Source organism: Hypanus sabinus, chromosome 18 (genome assembly GCF_030144855.1).
Source record: "Hypanus sabinus isolate sHypSab1 chromosome 18, sHypSab1.hap1, whole genome shotgun sequence".
In the NCBI taxonomy this organism is placed as follows: domain Eukaryota; kingdom Metazoa; phylum Chordata; class Chondrichthyes; order Myliobatiformes; family Dasyatidae; genus Hypanus; species Hypanus sabinus.
In genome coordinates this window covers 73299215-73314050 of record NC_082723.1, presented here as the reverse complement: position 1 = coordinate 73314050, position 14836 = coordinate 73299215, and the positions used below count along the sequence as shown (strand labels likewise).

The following is a 14836-nucleotide window of genomic DNA, read 5'->3' as shown; positions in this document are numbered from 1 at the left end:
CTTACGTAGCAAATACAAGATCCACGTTATGATTCCTATAAACCAGTGCTCATCTTTTGTAAAAACAACATCCAGATGATATGGAAAGCACCTGACCTTTTTGAAACTACCCGCTGCAAGAGCAGATAACCTTGCCGAATTCCTCACTGTATGGAAGATTGCAACATCGGGACAGTGAGCCGCTGATCTGTTCTTGTTGCAGGAACGTGACCTCTCTCTTCCTTGATGGAGAGAGAGAACCTGTCTGAGATACCAAACTGCTGGGTTATGTACTGTAGTTTTTTGATGGACAGTAGGTCAAGTTCTCTTTGGGACTCCTGCTATTGCTTGCATGGTTGGGGGCAGTGCTTCTGCTGGTGCAAGCAGGGAGGAGGGGAAGGGGGAGGGTCAATGCTCCTGATGATGCTTGTGGGGGGGAGGGGAGGGGTGGGATTCTGATTTTACTATCATTCATTCTTCGGGGGGTTTCTTGTTTCATGGATGTCCGTGAAGTGTAAGAATTTCAGGTTGTATACAATCTCTGATATTCCGATACTAAATTGAACTAGTTGATTTGAACCATTAAGCAGATGAAATCAGCAGAGGTCGATTTAGGATACTCCTTTCTGACTTAAAAAAAATGTAAATGATTTCAGCAATGCAGTTCAAAGGAATACCTGAAAGATACTACTTGGTCGTACTTGTCAGGTAGGAATAGCATAGTGGTTTGCACAATGCTTTATAGTAGAGGCTACTCAGGTTCAATTCCCGCCGCCTGTAAGGAGTCTGTACATTCTCCCTGTGACTGCGTGGGTTTCCTCTGGGTACTCCGGTTTCTACCACAGTCCAAGGGTATATTGGTTGGTAGGTTACTTGTCATTGTAAATTGTCTTGTGATTAAGGCTAGGGAGATTACTGGGCGGTGTACCTCAATAAATAAGTAGCAGAGAGATTACAACAACTACAATCTCTGAAATCCAATATTTGGTTCATGTGCTTGCTCAAAGCATTGTATTATATTCCTTGCTGTTTGGATACATTTCTTTAAAAATGCAACCAAGTATTTAAGTGTGTACAAAACAGTATGAAGCAAAATTGTTTTTGGCTCATCCCCATTACATAACCTTACAGTTATGTAAGTGGCCCTTACAGTGGCCCCTTAGAGAATCAGAGTGGTCAGCTATGTGTGGAACCGAAGGAGATAGGAGAGATTTTGAATGATTTCTTCTCTTCAGTATTCACTAAGGAGAAGGATATTGAATTGTCTAAGGTGTGGGAAACAAGTAAGGAAGTTATGGAACCTATGACAATTAAAGAGGTGGAGGTACTGGCGCTTTTAAGAAATTTAAAAGTGGATAAATCTCTGGGTCCTGACAGGATATTCCCCAGGACCTTGAGGGAAGTTTGTGTAGAAATAGCAGGAGCTCTGACGGAGATCTTTAATATGTCATTAGAAACGGGGATTGTGCTGGAGGATTGGCGTATTGCTCATGTGGTTCCATTGTTTAAAAAGGGTTCTAGAAGGAAGCCTAGCAATTATAGACCTGTCAGTTTGACATCAGTGGTGGGTAAATTAATGGAAAGTATTCTTAGAGCAAGTATTTATAATTACCTGGATAGACGGGATCTGATTAGAAGTAGCCAGCATGGATTTGTGCGTGGAAGGTCATGTTTGACAAACCTTATTGAATTTTTTGAAGAAGTTACGAGGAATGTTGACGAGGGTAAGGCAGTGGATGTAGTCTATATGGACTTCAGCAAAGCCTTTGACAAAGTTCCACATGGAAGGTTAGTTAAGAAGGTTCAGTCGTTAGGTATTAATGCTGGAGTAATAAAATGGATTCAACAGTGGCTAGATGGGAGATGCCAGAGAGTAGTGGTGGATAATTGTTTATTGGGATGGAAGCCGGTGACTAGCGGGGTGCCTCAGGGATCTGTTTTGGGCCCAATGTTGTTTGTAATATACATAAATGATCTGGATGATGGGGTGGTAAATTGGATTAGTAAGTATGCCGATGATACTAAGGTAGGAGGTGTTGTGGATAATGAGGTGGATTTTCAAAGCTTGCAGGGAGATTTATGCCGGTTAGAAGAATGGGCTGAACGTTGGCAGATGGAGTTTAATGCTGAGAAGTGTGAGGTTCTACATTTTGGCAGGAATAATCCAAATAGAACATACAGAGTAAATGGTAGGGCATTGAGGAATGCAGAGGAACAGAGAGATCTAGGAATAACAGTGCATAGTTCCCTGAAAGTGGAGTCTCATGTAGATAGGGTGGTGAAGAGGGCTTTTGGAACGCTGGCCTTTATAAATCAAAGCATTAAGTACAGAAGTTGGGATGTAATGCTAAAGTTGTACAAGGCATTGGTAAGGCCAAATTTGGAATATTGTGTGCAGTTCTGGTCACCGAATTATAGGAAAGATATCAATAAATTAGAGAGAGTGCAGAGACGATTTACTAGGATGTTACCTGGGTTTCAGCAATTAAGTTACAGAGAAAGGTTGAACAAATTAGGTCTCTATTCATTGGAGCGTAGAAGGTTGGGGGGGGATTTGATCGAGGTATTTAAAATTTTGAGAGGGATAGATAGAGTTGACGTGAACAGGCTGTTTCCATTGAGAGTAGGGGAGATTCAAACTAGAGGACATGATTTGAGAGTTAGGGGGCAGAAGTTTAAGGGAAACATGAGGGGGTATTTCTTTACTCAGAGAGTGATAGCTGTGTGGAATGAGCTTCCTGTAGAAGTAGTAGAGGCCAGTTCAGTTGTGTCATTTAAGGTAAAATTGGATAGGTATATGGACAGGAAAGAAGTGGAGGGTTATGGGCTGAGTGCGGGTAGGTGGGACTAGGTGAGATTAAGGGTTCGGCACGGACTAGGAGGGCCAAGATGGCCTGTTTCCGTGCTGTGATTGTTATATGGTTATATACTCATTAGAAAGCAACCTTCAACATTAAAGAACAAGCAGAACAGAGCTGAATTCACAAACACAAAATTGGTTTATCATGAGTCTGTGTTAAATTTAACTGATATTAGTCAAAGGTCAAATAGCATACATAGTACACAACAATGCCCATGGAACAGAAAAGGCTACAGAAAGTGGTGGATACAGCCTAGTTCTCCTCACCAAAATGGTTAAATTAAATAAATGGTGCAAAAATAGAAATCAAAAGTAGTGAGGTACTGTTCATGGATTCCATGTCCATTCAGAAATTGGATGACAGAGAGTAAGAATCTGTTTCTGAATCTTTGAGTGTGTGCCTTCAGGCTCCTGCACCTCCTCCCTGATAGTAGCAATGAGAAGAGGGCATGTCCTGGGTGGTGGGGGTCCTTAAACATGGATGCTGTAGCGGTGTGCTACATGCAGCGCTAAAATTACGACACGGAGTCGGTAACTGCAGTCGAAGGAAAAAACTTTATTCGAAAACTTCAGCCTCACTTTTAAGCCTCCCTCAACCGGCCCCCCATGGCGCAGAGGCTCCAACGCTCTGTGCTCGCAAACCCCCGTAGGCTATCTAATTGTGAGTCGGTTCGGATGCGCCAGGAAATGGGTCGCCACATAACCCCCCCCCCGGAACCGGCGATACACCCCCCAATGTCCACAGTCTGGGCCAGAACCTGCTTGGGAGGTTGGCCTCTGTGCCGAGGCGCCGGAAACTCGGGTCACCAATTGTAGCGGTTTGCTACACGCAGCGCTAAAATTACGACACGGAGTCGGTAACTGCAGTCGAAGGAAAAAACTTTATTCGAAAACTTCAGCCTCACTTTTAAGCCTCCCTCAACCGGCCCCCCATGGCGCAGAGGCTCCAACGCTCTGTGCTCGCAAACCCCCGTAGGCTATCTAATTGTGAGTCGGTTCGGATGCGCCAGGAAATGGGTCGCCACATAACCCCCCCCCGGAACCGGCGATACACCCCCCAATGTCCACAGTCTGGGCCAGAACCTGCTTGGGAGGTTGGCCTCTGTGCCGAGGCGCCGGAAACTCGGGTCACCAATTGTAGCGGTTTGCTACACGCAGCGCTAAAATTACGACACGGAGTCGGTAACTGCAGTCGAAGGAAAAAACTTTATTCGAAAACTTCAGCCTCACTTTTAAGCCTCCCTCAACCGGCCCCCCATGGCGCAGAGGCTCCAAAGCTCTGTGCTCGCAAACCCCCATAGGCTATCTAATTGTGAGTCGGTTCGGATGCGCCAGGAAATGGGTCGCCACATAATCCCCCCCCCCCAGAACCGGCGATACACCCCCCAATGTCCACAGTCTGGGCCAGAACCTGCTTGGGAGGTCGGCCTCTGCGCCGAGGTGCCGGAAACTCGGCCGGTTGCGCCAGGTCCACATGGGCCGGTTTGAGGCAGTCCACCGTGAAAACCTCCTCTTTCCCCCCAACGTCCAGCACGAACGTGGACCTGTTGTTCCGGAGCACCATAAACGGCCCCTCGTATGGCCGCTGCAGCGGCGGCCGATGCCCGCCCCTTCGTACAAACACAAACTTACAGTTCTGTAGGTCTTTGGGTACGCAGGTCGGGTGCCGCCCGTGCTGTGAAGTGGGTATGGGGGCCAGGTTACCAAGCTTCTCGCGTAGCCTGCCCAGGACTGCTGCGGGTTCTTCCTCTTGCCCCCTTGGGGCTGGTAGGAACTCCCCGGGGACGACCAGGGGAGTGCCGTATACCAACTCGGCCGACGAGGCATGCAGGTCGTCCTTGGGCGCTGTGCGGATGCCGAGTAGGACCCAGGGAAGCTCGTCCGCCCAGTTGGCTCCTCGCAGGCGGGCCATGAGGGCCGACTTCAGGTGACGGTGGAAACGCTCCACTAGCCCATTCGACTGTGGGTGGTAGGCAGTTGTGTGGTGCAGCTGAGTCCCCAAAAGGCTGGCCATAGCTGACCACAGGCTGGAGGTGAACTGGGCGCCTCTGTCGGAGGTAATGTGGGCTGGTACACCAAAGCGAGATATCCAGGTGGCGATCAGGGCTCGGGCGCAAGATTCGGAGGTGGTGTCTGTGAGCGGGACCGCCTCTGGCCATCTTGTGAACCAGTCCACGATAGTCAGGAGGTGCCGCGCTCCGCGCGACACTGGCAGGTGGCCCACGATATCCACATGAATGTGGTCGAAACGCCGGTGGGCGGGATGGAACTGCTGCGGTGGGGCTTTGGTGTGCCGCTGCACCTTGGCCGTCTGGCAGTGCATGCACGTTTTGGCCCATTCACTGACCTGTTTGCGGAGTCCGTGCCAAACGAACCTGCTGGAAACCATCCGGATGGTCGTCCGGATGGAGGAATGCGCCAAGTTATGAATGGAGTCGAAAACACGGTGCCGCCATGCTGTCGGGACGACTGGACGGGGCTGGCCGGTGGCGACGTCACAGAGTAGGGTCCTCTCACCTGGGCCTACGGGGAGGTCCTGGAGCTGCAAACCGGAGACTGCGGTTCTGTAACTCGGAATCTCCTCATCCGCCTGCTGCGCCTCTGCCAGTGCCTCAAAGTCTACCCCTTGGGAAAGGGCATGAATGGTAGGGCGAGAGAGCGCATCCGCCACGACATTGTCCTTACCCGAGACGTGCCGGACATCCGTCGTGTATTCAGAGATGTAGGACAGGTGGCGTTGCTGGCTGGACGACCAGGGGTCGGACGCTTTCGTAAACGCAAAGGTAAGCGGTTTGTGGTCCGTGAACGCGGTGAAGGGCCGACCTTCGAGGAAGTACCTGAAATGCCGGATTGCCAGGTAGAGCGCCAACAGTTCCCGGTCGAAAGCACTGTACTTAAGCTCGGGTGGTCGCAGGTGTTTGCTGAAAAACGCCAGGGGTTGCCAGCGACCTGCGATGAGTTACTCCAGCACCCCACCGACTGCCGTGTTTGATGCGTCCACTGTGAGGGCGGTAGGGGCGTCCATTCTGGGATGTACTAGCATTGCGGCGTCCGCCAAAGCTTCCTTCGTTTGAACGAAAGCGGCGGCGGACTCCTCGTCCCAGGTAATGTCCTTGCTCGGACTCGACATCAGGGCGAACAGGGGGCGCATGATCCGGGCAGCTGAAGGGAGGAAGCGGCGGTAGAAATTGACCATACCTACGAATTCCTGAAGGCCTTTGATCGTGGTGGGTCGGGGAAAGAGGCGGACCGCATCTACCTTAGCGGGCAGAGGGGTTGCCCCGTCTTTAGTAATCCTGTGGCCCAGGAAGTCAATGGTATCGAGTCCGAACTGGCATTTGGCGGGGTTGATTGTAAGACCGTACTCACTCAGTCGGGCGCAGAGTTGACGGAGGTGGGACAGATGCTCCTGACGACTGCCGCTGGCTATGAGGATGTCATCCAAATAGATGAACGCGAAGTCCAGGTCCCGTCCCACCGCGTCCATTAACCGCTGGAACGTCTGTGCGGCATTCTTCAGGCCGAACGGCATGCGGAGGAACTCGAAAAGGCCGAAAGGGGTGATGAGAGCCGTTTTGGGGACGTCGTCAGGATGCATCGGGATTTGATGGTACCCTCGGACGAGGTCTACCTTGGAGAAGATCCGTGCGCCGTGCAGGTTTGCTGCAAAGTCCTGAATGTGCGGCACAGGGTAGCGGTCCGGTGTGGTAGCCTCGTTCAGCCTGCGGTAGTCGCCGCACGGTCTCCAGCCTCCCGTCGCTTTGGGCACCATGTGCAGGGGGGAGGCCCATGGGCTGTCGGACCGCCAGATGATCCCCAATTCCTCCATCCTCTGGAACTCCTCCTTCGCCAGTCGGAGCTTGTCCGGGGGAAGCCGCCGAGCGCGGGCGTGGAGGGGTGGTCCCTGGGTCGGGATGTGGTGCTGTACGCCGTGCCTGGGCATGGCCGCTGTGAACTGCGGTGCCAGAACCGATGGGAACTCCGCCAGGACCCTGGTGAAGTCGTTGTCGGACAGCATGATGGAGCCGAGGTGAGGGGCTGGCAACTGGGCTGCACCCAGGGAGAACGTCTGAAAGGTCTCGGCGTGTACCAGTCTCTTCCTGGACAGGTCGACCAGTAGGCTGTGAGCCCACAAAAAATCCGCTCCCAGAAGCGGTTGGGCTACGGCGGCCAGTGTGAAGTCCCACGTGAACTGGCTGGAGCCGAACTGTAGCTGCACCTGACGGGTGCCATAGGTCCATACTGTGCTGCCATTCACGGCCCTCAGGGGGGGACCCGGTGCCCTGCTGCGGGTGTCGTAACTTGTCAGAGGTAAAACGCTGATCTCAGCCCCAGTATCGACCAAAAACCGGCGTCCCGACCTTCTATCCCACACATACAGGAGGCTATCCCGATGGCCAGCCGCCATAGCCATCAGCGGCGGCTGGCCCTGGCGTTTCCCGGGAACTGGCAGGGCGGGTGACAACAGCGGGCTTCTGCGCCCCACCGCTGGTGGTAGAAGCACCAGTGTTCATCGGGCCGGGGGTTGGCAGGCTCTGCGGCCGGGCCTGGACTGGTTTGCTGCCGGGAGCGTGGCTGGGAGATCCGTGCGATGGACGCCCTGCTCACCTTTTTGGCGTTCCACAGCAAGTCCGCCCGGGCTGCCACCTTCCGGGGGTCACTGAAATCCGCGTCGGATAGCAGCAGGCGTATGTCCTCGGGCAGCTGCTCCAGGAATGCCTGCTCAAACATGAGGCATGTGTGTCCGTCGGCCAGAAACAACATCTCATTCATTAAAGCCGATGGAGGTCTGTCGCCCAAGCCATCCAGGTGCAGTAAACGGGCAGCCCGCTCACGCCGTGAGAGTCCGAAAGTCCTGAGGAGCAGGGCTTTGAATTCCGTGTACTTGCCGTCTGCCGGGGGCGACTGTACGAACTCCGTGACCTGGGCCGCTGTGTCCTGGTCGAGGGAGCTCACCACGTAGTAGTAGCGGGTGTCTTCTGAGGTGATCTGGCGAACGTGGAATTGTGCTTCGGCTTGCTGGAACCATAGGTCCGGGCGCTGTGTCCAGAAACCCGGCAGTTTCAACGAAACCGCATGAACAGAGGCGGCGTCGGTCATTTCTGGTCCAAAAATCGTTTGGACCATCGGGGTCACCAACTGTAGCGGTGTGCTACATGCAGCGCTAAAATTACGACACGGAGTCGGTAACTGCAGTCGAAGGAAAAAACTTTATTCGAAAACTTCAGCCTCACTTTTAAGCCTCCCTCAACCGGCCCCCCATGGCGCAGAGGCTGCAACGCTCTGTGCTCGCAAACCCCCGTAGGCTATCTAATTGTGAGTCGGTTCGGTTGCGCCAGAAAATGGGTCGCCACAATGCCACCTTTTTGAGGCACTGCTCCTTCAAGATTTCTTGGGATATTACGGAGGCTGATGCCCATGATGGAGCTGACAAAGTTTACAACTCTCTTTGGCTTCTTTCAATACTGTACAATAGTTACCCCTGCCCCCCCCCCCCCCACCCCACCATACCAGCCAGTTGGAATGTTCTCTTCTGTACATCTGTAGAAATTTGTTATTTCTGCAGTGAAATTTCACATTTTTCCTAACACAATTTGGTATGAACTTTTAATATTGTTCATAAATCGCAACAGTAAATGATGAATAAGGGTCATGAAATAGCCTGGCATTCATTTAGCAAGTTCCATTCACATTAAGGTGCGACTGAAGAACCTTATTTTAAAATAATGCATAATGTACAAATGTGTGAGAGGTTGAATCTTGCAAAATCTAACTTAAAATCATTTAGAGCAGCAGATCCGAAACTTTTCATTAAATGTCATGGACCCCTACCATTAAGTATCCCAGGTTGGGAACCCCTGCATTAGAGCAAGGAGAGCACCCAGATATTTTAGTGTATGCAAGATACCTTTCACTGGTTCAATCCGTTTTGGCAAGTCCAAAGTATCGAAATTTTTGTCAGTGTCCACATTCCTTTTGCCTAAGCATGGAGGAGAAACACAAAGGCAGGATGTCACTGAATTGCAAACATTTTTTTCAAAAGCATTATGACGACATTTTATGTAATGCATTTCCTTACTTTAACAATCAATGCCAAAAAACTCAGCAAATACACTCAGACACAATACAGTGGTAATTAACTTGGCCATCAGCTTGCCTGTTTACAACAGGCAGTGTATGCTATTTAGTCCTTCAAATTTTCTCCAAAGTAGACCTAAGCTGAAATGCATCTCAATATCCTTTCATGATTTCACAATTATTAATGTTTTGAAATTTTCAATATGCTTGGCCAAAGAGCATTTATTTTTTTGGGAGAGGAAGTTTACAATATCTTGTGTTAAGTTTACTGAATTCACCTTCGTAGCCTAGATTTCATTTTCTCCAAAGGAATGAGTAATTACTTTAATCCTGTTCAGCACTTCAATCACATGACCTCATAAATTTTATATTTGAGTTATACAAGTCACACAATACAAGCATTCCTTGTTAAAAGCAATGATTTTGCATTCGATTGACACATCCATTGAGGTGAACTATTAAGTTGTCTAATTGGAGCTTTATAGACAGTACTGTGCAAAAGATACCTGCAGCTCGGGTGCCCAAGAATTTTGCACAGCATTTTTTTGTCAACCTGGAACAGGGAGTGAGTCTGCAAATCTGGCAGGAGCTAAGGATGTTGGGAATGGCGAAGGAGGAGCGCCACGGGAGGGGTGTAGGACACATGGCAGAGGAGTGCCAGGGGTGGGGGGTGGGCAGGTACAGACACACCCAGCCAAGGCAAGGTCATGTGATTACAAATAATTGGTTTATTGGTCCTCACAGAATGTCTCTCTGGTGCTTTTCGCTCCCTCCCCTCTCCTTTCCCCCTTTTCCAACCATGATCCCCTCTCCCTGCCCCCTTCTCACTCTCAGTCCACAATAGAGACTCATATCAGAATCAGGTTTATCATCACTCACTTACGCCATGAAATTTGTTTCTTTATATAAACACAAGAAAAAATTTTAACTTGACATTTTATTGAAAACTCTTGAACTATATAGTACTGTACAAAAGTCCTGGGTATATATACAGTTGCAAAAAATGTTTGTGAGTCCTTTGCAATTACCTGATTTTCTGTATTAATTTCTCATAAAATGTGGTCTGATCTTCATCTAAGCCACAATAATAGACAAACACAATCTGCCTAAACTAATAACACACAAACAATTGTACTTTTCATGTCTTTATTGAACACATTGTTTAATCATTCACAGTCCAGGATGAAAAAAGTATGAACTCTTGTATCTAATAATTGGTAGAACCTCCTTTAGCAGCAATAACCTCCAAAAACATTTCCTGTAGCCACTGATCAGAGTTGCACAACAGCAAGGAGGACTTTTAGACAATTCCTCCATACAAAATTGTTTCAGTCCATCAATATTTCTGGGATATCTTGCATAAAAAGCTCTCTGCAGGTCATTCCACAGCATCTCAATTAGGTTAAGGTCTGGGATCTGACTTGGCTATTCTGAAACACAAATTTTCTTCTTTTTAAACAACACTGTTGTTGATTTACTCTTGTGTTTTGAATCATTGTTTTGTTTCATCATCCAACTTCTATTAAGCTTCAGGTGACTGACTGCTACCCTGACATTCTCTTGTAAAATACCTTGACACCATTTTGAAAATTTATTGCTTCCTCAATGATTGCAAGCTGTCCAGGACCTGAGGCAGCAAAGCAGCCCCAAACCATGATGCTCCTTCCACCATGCTTCACAGTTGGGATGAGTTTTTGCTGTTGGTCTGCAGTGTCTTTTACCCCCAAACATAGCGGTGTGCATTTCTGCCAAAAAAAAAATCACTTTTGTTTTATCTGTCCACAGAACATTGTCCCAGAAGTATTGTAGAACATCCAGGTGGTCTTTTGCAAACTTGAGACATGCACCAATGTTTTTTGGAGAGCAGTGGTTTCCTCCATGGTATCCTTCCATGAACTCCATTTTTATGGTGGACACATGAAAAGAGACTTTAGCAAGTGCTAGAGATTTCTGCAGATCTTTTGCTGTTCCCCTTGGGTTCTTTTTCACCTGCTTCAGCATTGCACATTGTGCTCTTGGTGTGATCTTTAAAGAATGCACACTCCTGGAGACAGCAGCATCAGTACTAAATTTATTGTAGACAAATTCCCTTACTGTGGACTGATGAACACTCAGGTCTTTAGAAATGCTTCTGTAGCCTTTTCCAGCTTCATGCATCTCTACAGTTCTTCTTCTAAGGTCCTCCGAAAGTTGTTTTGATGAAGTCAGTGTGCACATAAACAGATCTTTCTTGAGAAGTACAGGCTCTGTCAGTAATCTGACTCTGGATCCTTTTTATAGGGCAAGGCATCTCTACAATCCATTGATTGGAACAACTGACTCCAAATAGCTTTTGTAGAAGGCATTAACCCACAGGTTCACATACTTATTTGAACCTAGACTGTGATTGTTTAAAAGGTGTACTCAATATTGACAAGAAGTAGTATAATTGTTTGTGTGTTATTAGCTTAGGCAGATTATGTTTGTCTATTATTTTGACTTGGATGAAGATCAGACCACATTTTATGAGTAATTAATGCAGAAAACCAGGTAACTTACAAAGGGTTCACGAAGTTTTTTTGCAACTGTATATATACCAATGACTTTTGTACAGTACCATATGGTTCAAGAGTTTTCAATAAAGTGTCAAGTTAAAATTACTACAGAACTGTGCAAAAGTGTTAGGCATCCTAGCTATGGGGAGGAAGGAAACTAGGTGGTTTGACACATCTTGTAGGATGGCAATGTACTGTATATGTGCATGTCACATCATAGCCAGGCTGCACAAGTGCCTTGTTTTTAAACACATTTCATGGGAAAGGCAGGTCGGATAATGTGGCATTTATATAATTATTATAATATATGTGCCTAAGATTTTGCACATTACTGTATATTTGAGTGTTACAAGTCACAAGATATAAATGCTCCCAATTAAAAGCAATGTCTTTGCATTAAATCCAATTCAAGGCCAACATATGTATTGAAGTGAAGTATCATGTTGTCCAACTGGAGCTTTACATAACTGTACAACTTCCACGCTGTTATAGTAAAGTACATTACTGGAATTATTCTCAATTAATTCACAATAGCTCACACACCACATCAACCTGAACAAATTAACTGTTTTAGGAACAAAAATCAGCCAAACAACAACAGAAAGAAAGGCATCTTACCTTGATTAAACCACTCCTCTAAATGGTATAACAGCAAACAAGAAAAGTGCAGAGAAGAAAGGAACAGTCAAATGACACGTGAAAAAAAGCATTTGGGATTTACTAACTGGGAAAAGAGTCACCTTTGGCAATAACAATTTAAAAACATCTATTCCATTTCTATTCCATTTCAATGCCGTCAGCTGAATGATTCATCTCAAGTGGTTTCCAATCCTAATATTGTTTTACAAATATACAAGCTTGGATACCATATGCCAAATTGAGGACAAAACATTGAAGTATCAAATGAATGTTTTTGACAGCTATCATCAGAACCATCACGGGGGGTGGGGGGAGACATTCTCTTCCAAACTTATACAGAGCACTGAAAAAAAACCTTTTGGCCATTGTTCATGGCTGCAATAATATATCACAGAGACAGGCAGTTAACAAGACAGCCTTCGAGATAATTGGACAGGGAGACAAGGATGGCCCAGTGGGAATTGCAGCTTCATACGTTTACATGAAATCTTTGTACTTGTGCTACACTTCAAATGAGACCAAGCAAAACTAATATTTATTTCCAATTAAAATTATTTCCTCTTATTTTTCCTTGCAGTCCGATCTTCCTAATAATCCAACTAATGTGCTTGTAGAAGCATTGATACGCGAGGCAACAAGTCGCAAGCCTTTTCTCTATTTCACTGCCACATTCTTACCTTTTGCCTTCTTTCCACCAAAACAACCAGAATCATCTTTCTTTTTCTTCTGCGCACCCCCGGTTCCAGTTTGCTGGTCGGTGGATGGCTCACGAAACTTGTCAGCTCCTGGTACTTCTCTGTGGACTTGGTAGGAGAGGTTCCTCATAATGCATACACAATTCTCAACTGACTGGTAGATACAAAAAATAAATTAGGCCACAATGAGTATCAATGCCACACATTTCAAATGGATTAGAAACACTCAGACTAACCTGGGAGATATCTTATTCAATTATTCTTGGCCACAGTCTGTGCAGATTGGAAATAACATCTTCAGCTCAATGATAACCAATACTGGTGTACCTTAGCGATGTGTGCTCTACTCTCTCTACACCCATGACTGTGTCTAGGCACAACTTCAATGCCATCTATAAATTTGCTGTTGATATAATTATTACACACAAAATGCTGGAGGAACCCAGCAGGCCAGGCAGCATCTATGGAAAAAAAGTACAGTTGACGTTTTAGGCCTAATCTCAGAGGGTGATGAGAGGGCATACAGGAGTGAGATGTATCAGCTAGTTGAGCGGTATCATAGAAACAACCTTACCCTCAACGTCGGTAAAACCAAAGTAACTGATAGTGAATATCAGAAAGGGCAAGATGAGGAAACGCACACCAATCCTCCGAGGGATCAGAAGTGGAAAGAGTCAGCAATTTCAAGTTTCTGGGTGTTAGCATCTCTGAGGACATAACCTGGTCCCAGCATATTGATGCAGCTATCAGGAAGGCAAGACAGCAGTATGTTTAATTAGGAGTTTGAGGAGATTTGGTACATCACCTAAAACTCTTGAAAATTTCTAAAGATATACCGTGGAGAGCTTTCTGACTGACTGCACCACTCAGGACATGCCCTCTTCTTGTTGTTACCACCAGGGAGGAGGTACAGAAGCCTGAAGGCACATACTCAACAATTCAGGAACAGCTTCTACCCCTCTGCCATCCGATATCTGAATGGACATTGAACCCATGAGCACTATTTCACTACTTTTCATTTTTATTTTTGCACTATTTATTTAACTATTTTATATATATTTACTGTAATTCATAGCTTTTTCTCCATTAAGTATTACATTGTACTGCTACCGCAGAGTCAACAAATTTCATGATGGTGTGGTGGCCTGCACACGCGGGACTCAAAGCGCCATTGGGAGCCGTCCCCGCTCAGGGCCGACCTTCTGGGGATAGTCTAACGCCATGACCGCCCCGTGGGTCAGAGGGGCCCATGGGAGGGGAGATTTAAGCGTGCGATTTTGAATCAGTAAAGGTATTCTGAGTTCAGCTCTCTCTGCCTCCATGTGTTTCTTTAGTAGCGTGTTGCTCACGACTACATTGGTGACCCCGACGTTCCAGACGGCATCTGGAGCCAGCGACTCAGTGACCAGCCATGATTTCGAGCCACTCGTACAGAGTGGTCTCTCTGAAGCTCCCGACTTTCTGGGCCACTCAGCCCCATGTTTGGTTCGAGCAGGCTGAGGCCCAGTTCAATATCAGAGACATTACAGCCGACACCACGCGGTATTACTACGTAGTCAGCACACTCGACCAGGAGACGGCAGGCCGGATCATCGTCTTCCTACGCCAGGCACCAACAGAGGACAGGAATGCTAAGCTTAAAGCGCTCCTGATCCGTACTTTCAGACTCTCCCTCCACGAACGGGCCATCCGGCTCCTACACATGGACGGCCATAAGCTGTGCCTTTTATTTGAACAGCTGCTCCTTGAGCAAATGCCACAGAACATTCGCCTCCTCCTCGCAAGTGAGGATTTCAGCGACCCATGTGGAGTCGTGGCTAAAGCAGACATCCTTTGGCAGAGCAAGCAACATGGAGCAGCCCCCATTGGCCTAGCCACGATTGAGCGCTCCAAAGCCCAAGACCCACAGGGAAGAAGACGAAAGTTTGGAACAATGGTGTTTCTATCACCAAAGATGGGGCTCAAGCGCGCGCCGCTGCTGTCCACCATGTGCTTTTCGGGAAATGCCAGGGCCGGCCATCGCTAATGGCTACGATGGCTGGCCACCGAGA

At 47.5% G+C, this 14836-nt stretch overlaps 1 protein-coding gene across 10 annotated transcripts in view; it reads right to left on the bottom strand.

Annotated features, from left to right (window-relative positions):
- Window positions 1–14836, bottom strand: part of arvcfb (ARVCF delta catenin family member b) — a 551538-nt gene that overhangs the window by 91101 nt on the left and 445601 nt on the right. For all 10 annotated transcript variants that reach the window (XR_009516569.1, XM_059994656.1, XM_059994661.1 and 7 more), the window contains 2 exons: window positions 12768–12939; window positions 8748–8819 (listed from right to left, as the gene is read on the bottom strand). Coding sequence is in view for 9 of the 10 variants with exons in the window: in XM_059994656.1 (XP_059850639.1) it covers window positions 8748–8819; window positions 12768–12939 (244 nt within the window). In the remaining variant the exon portion in view is untranslated. The remainder of the gene's footprint in view (window positions 1–8747; window positions 8820–12767; window positions 12940–14836) is intronic.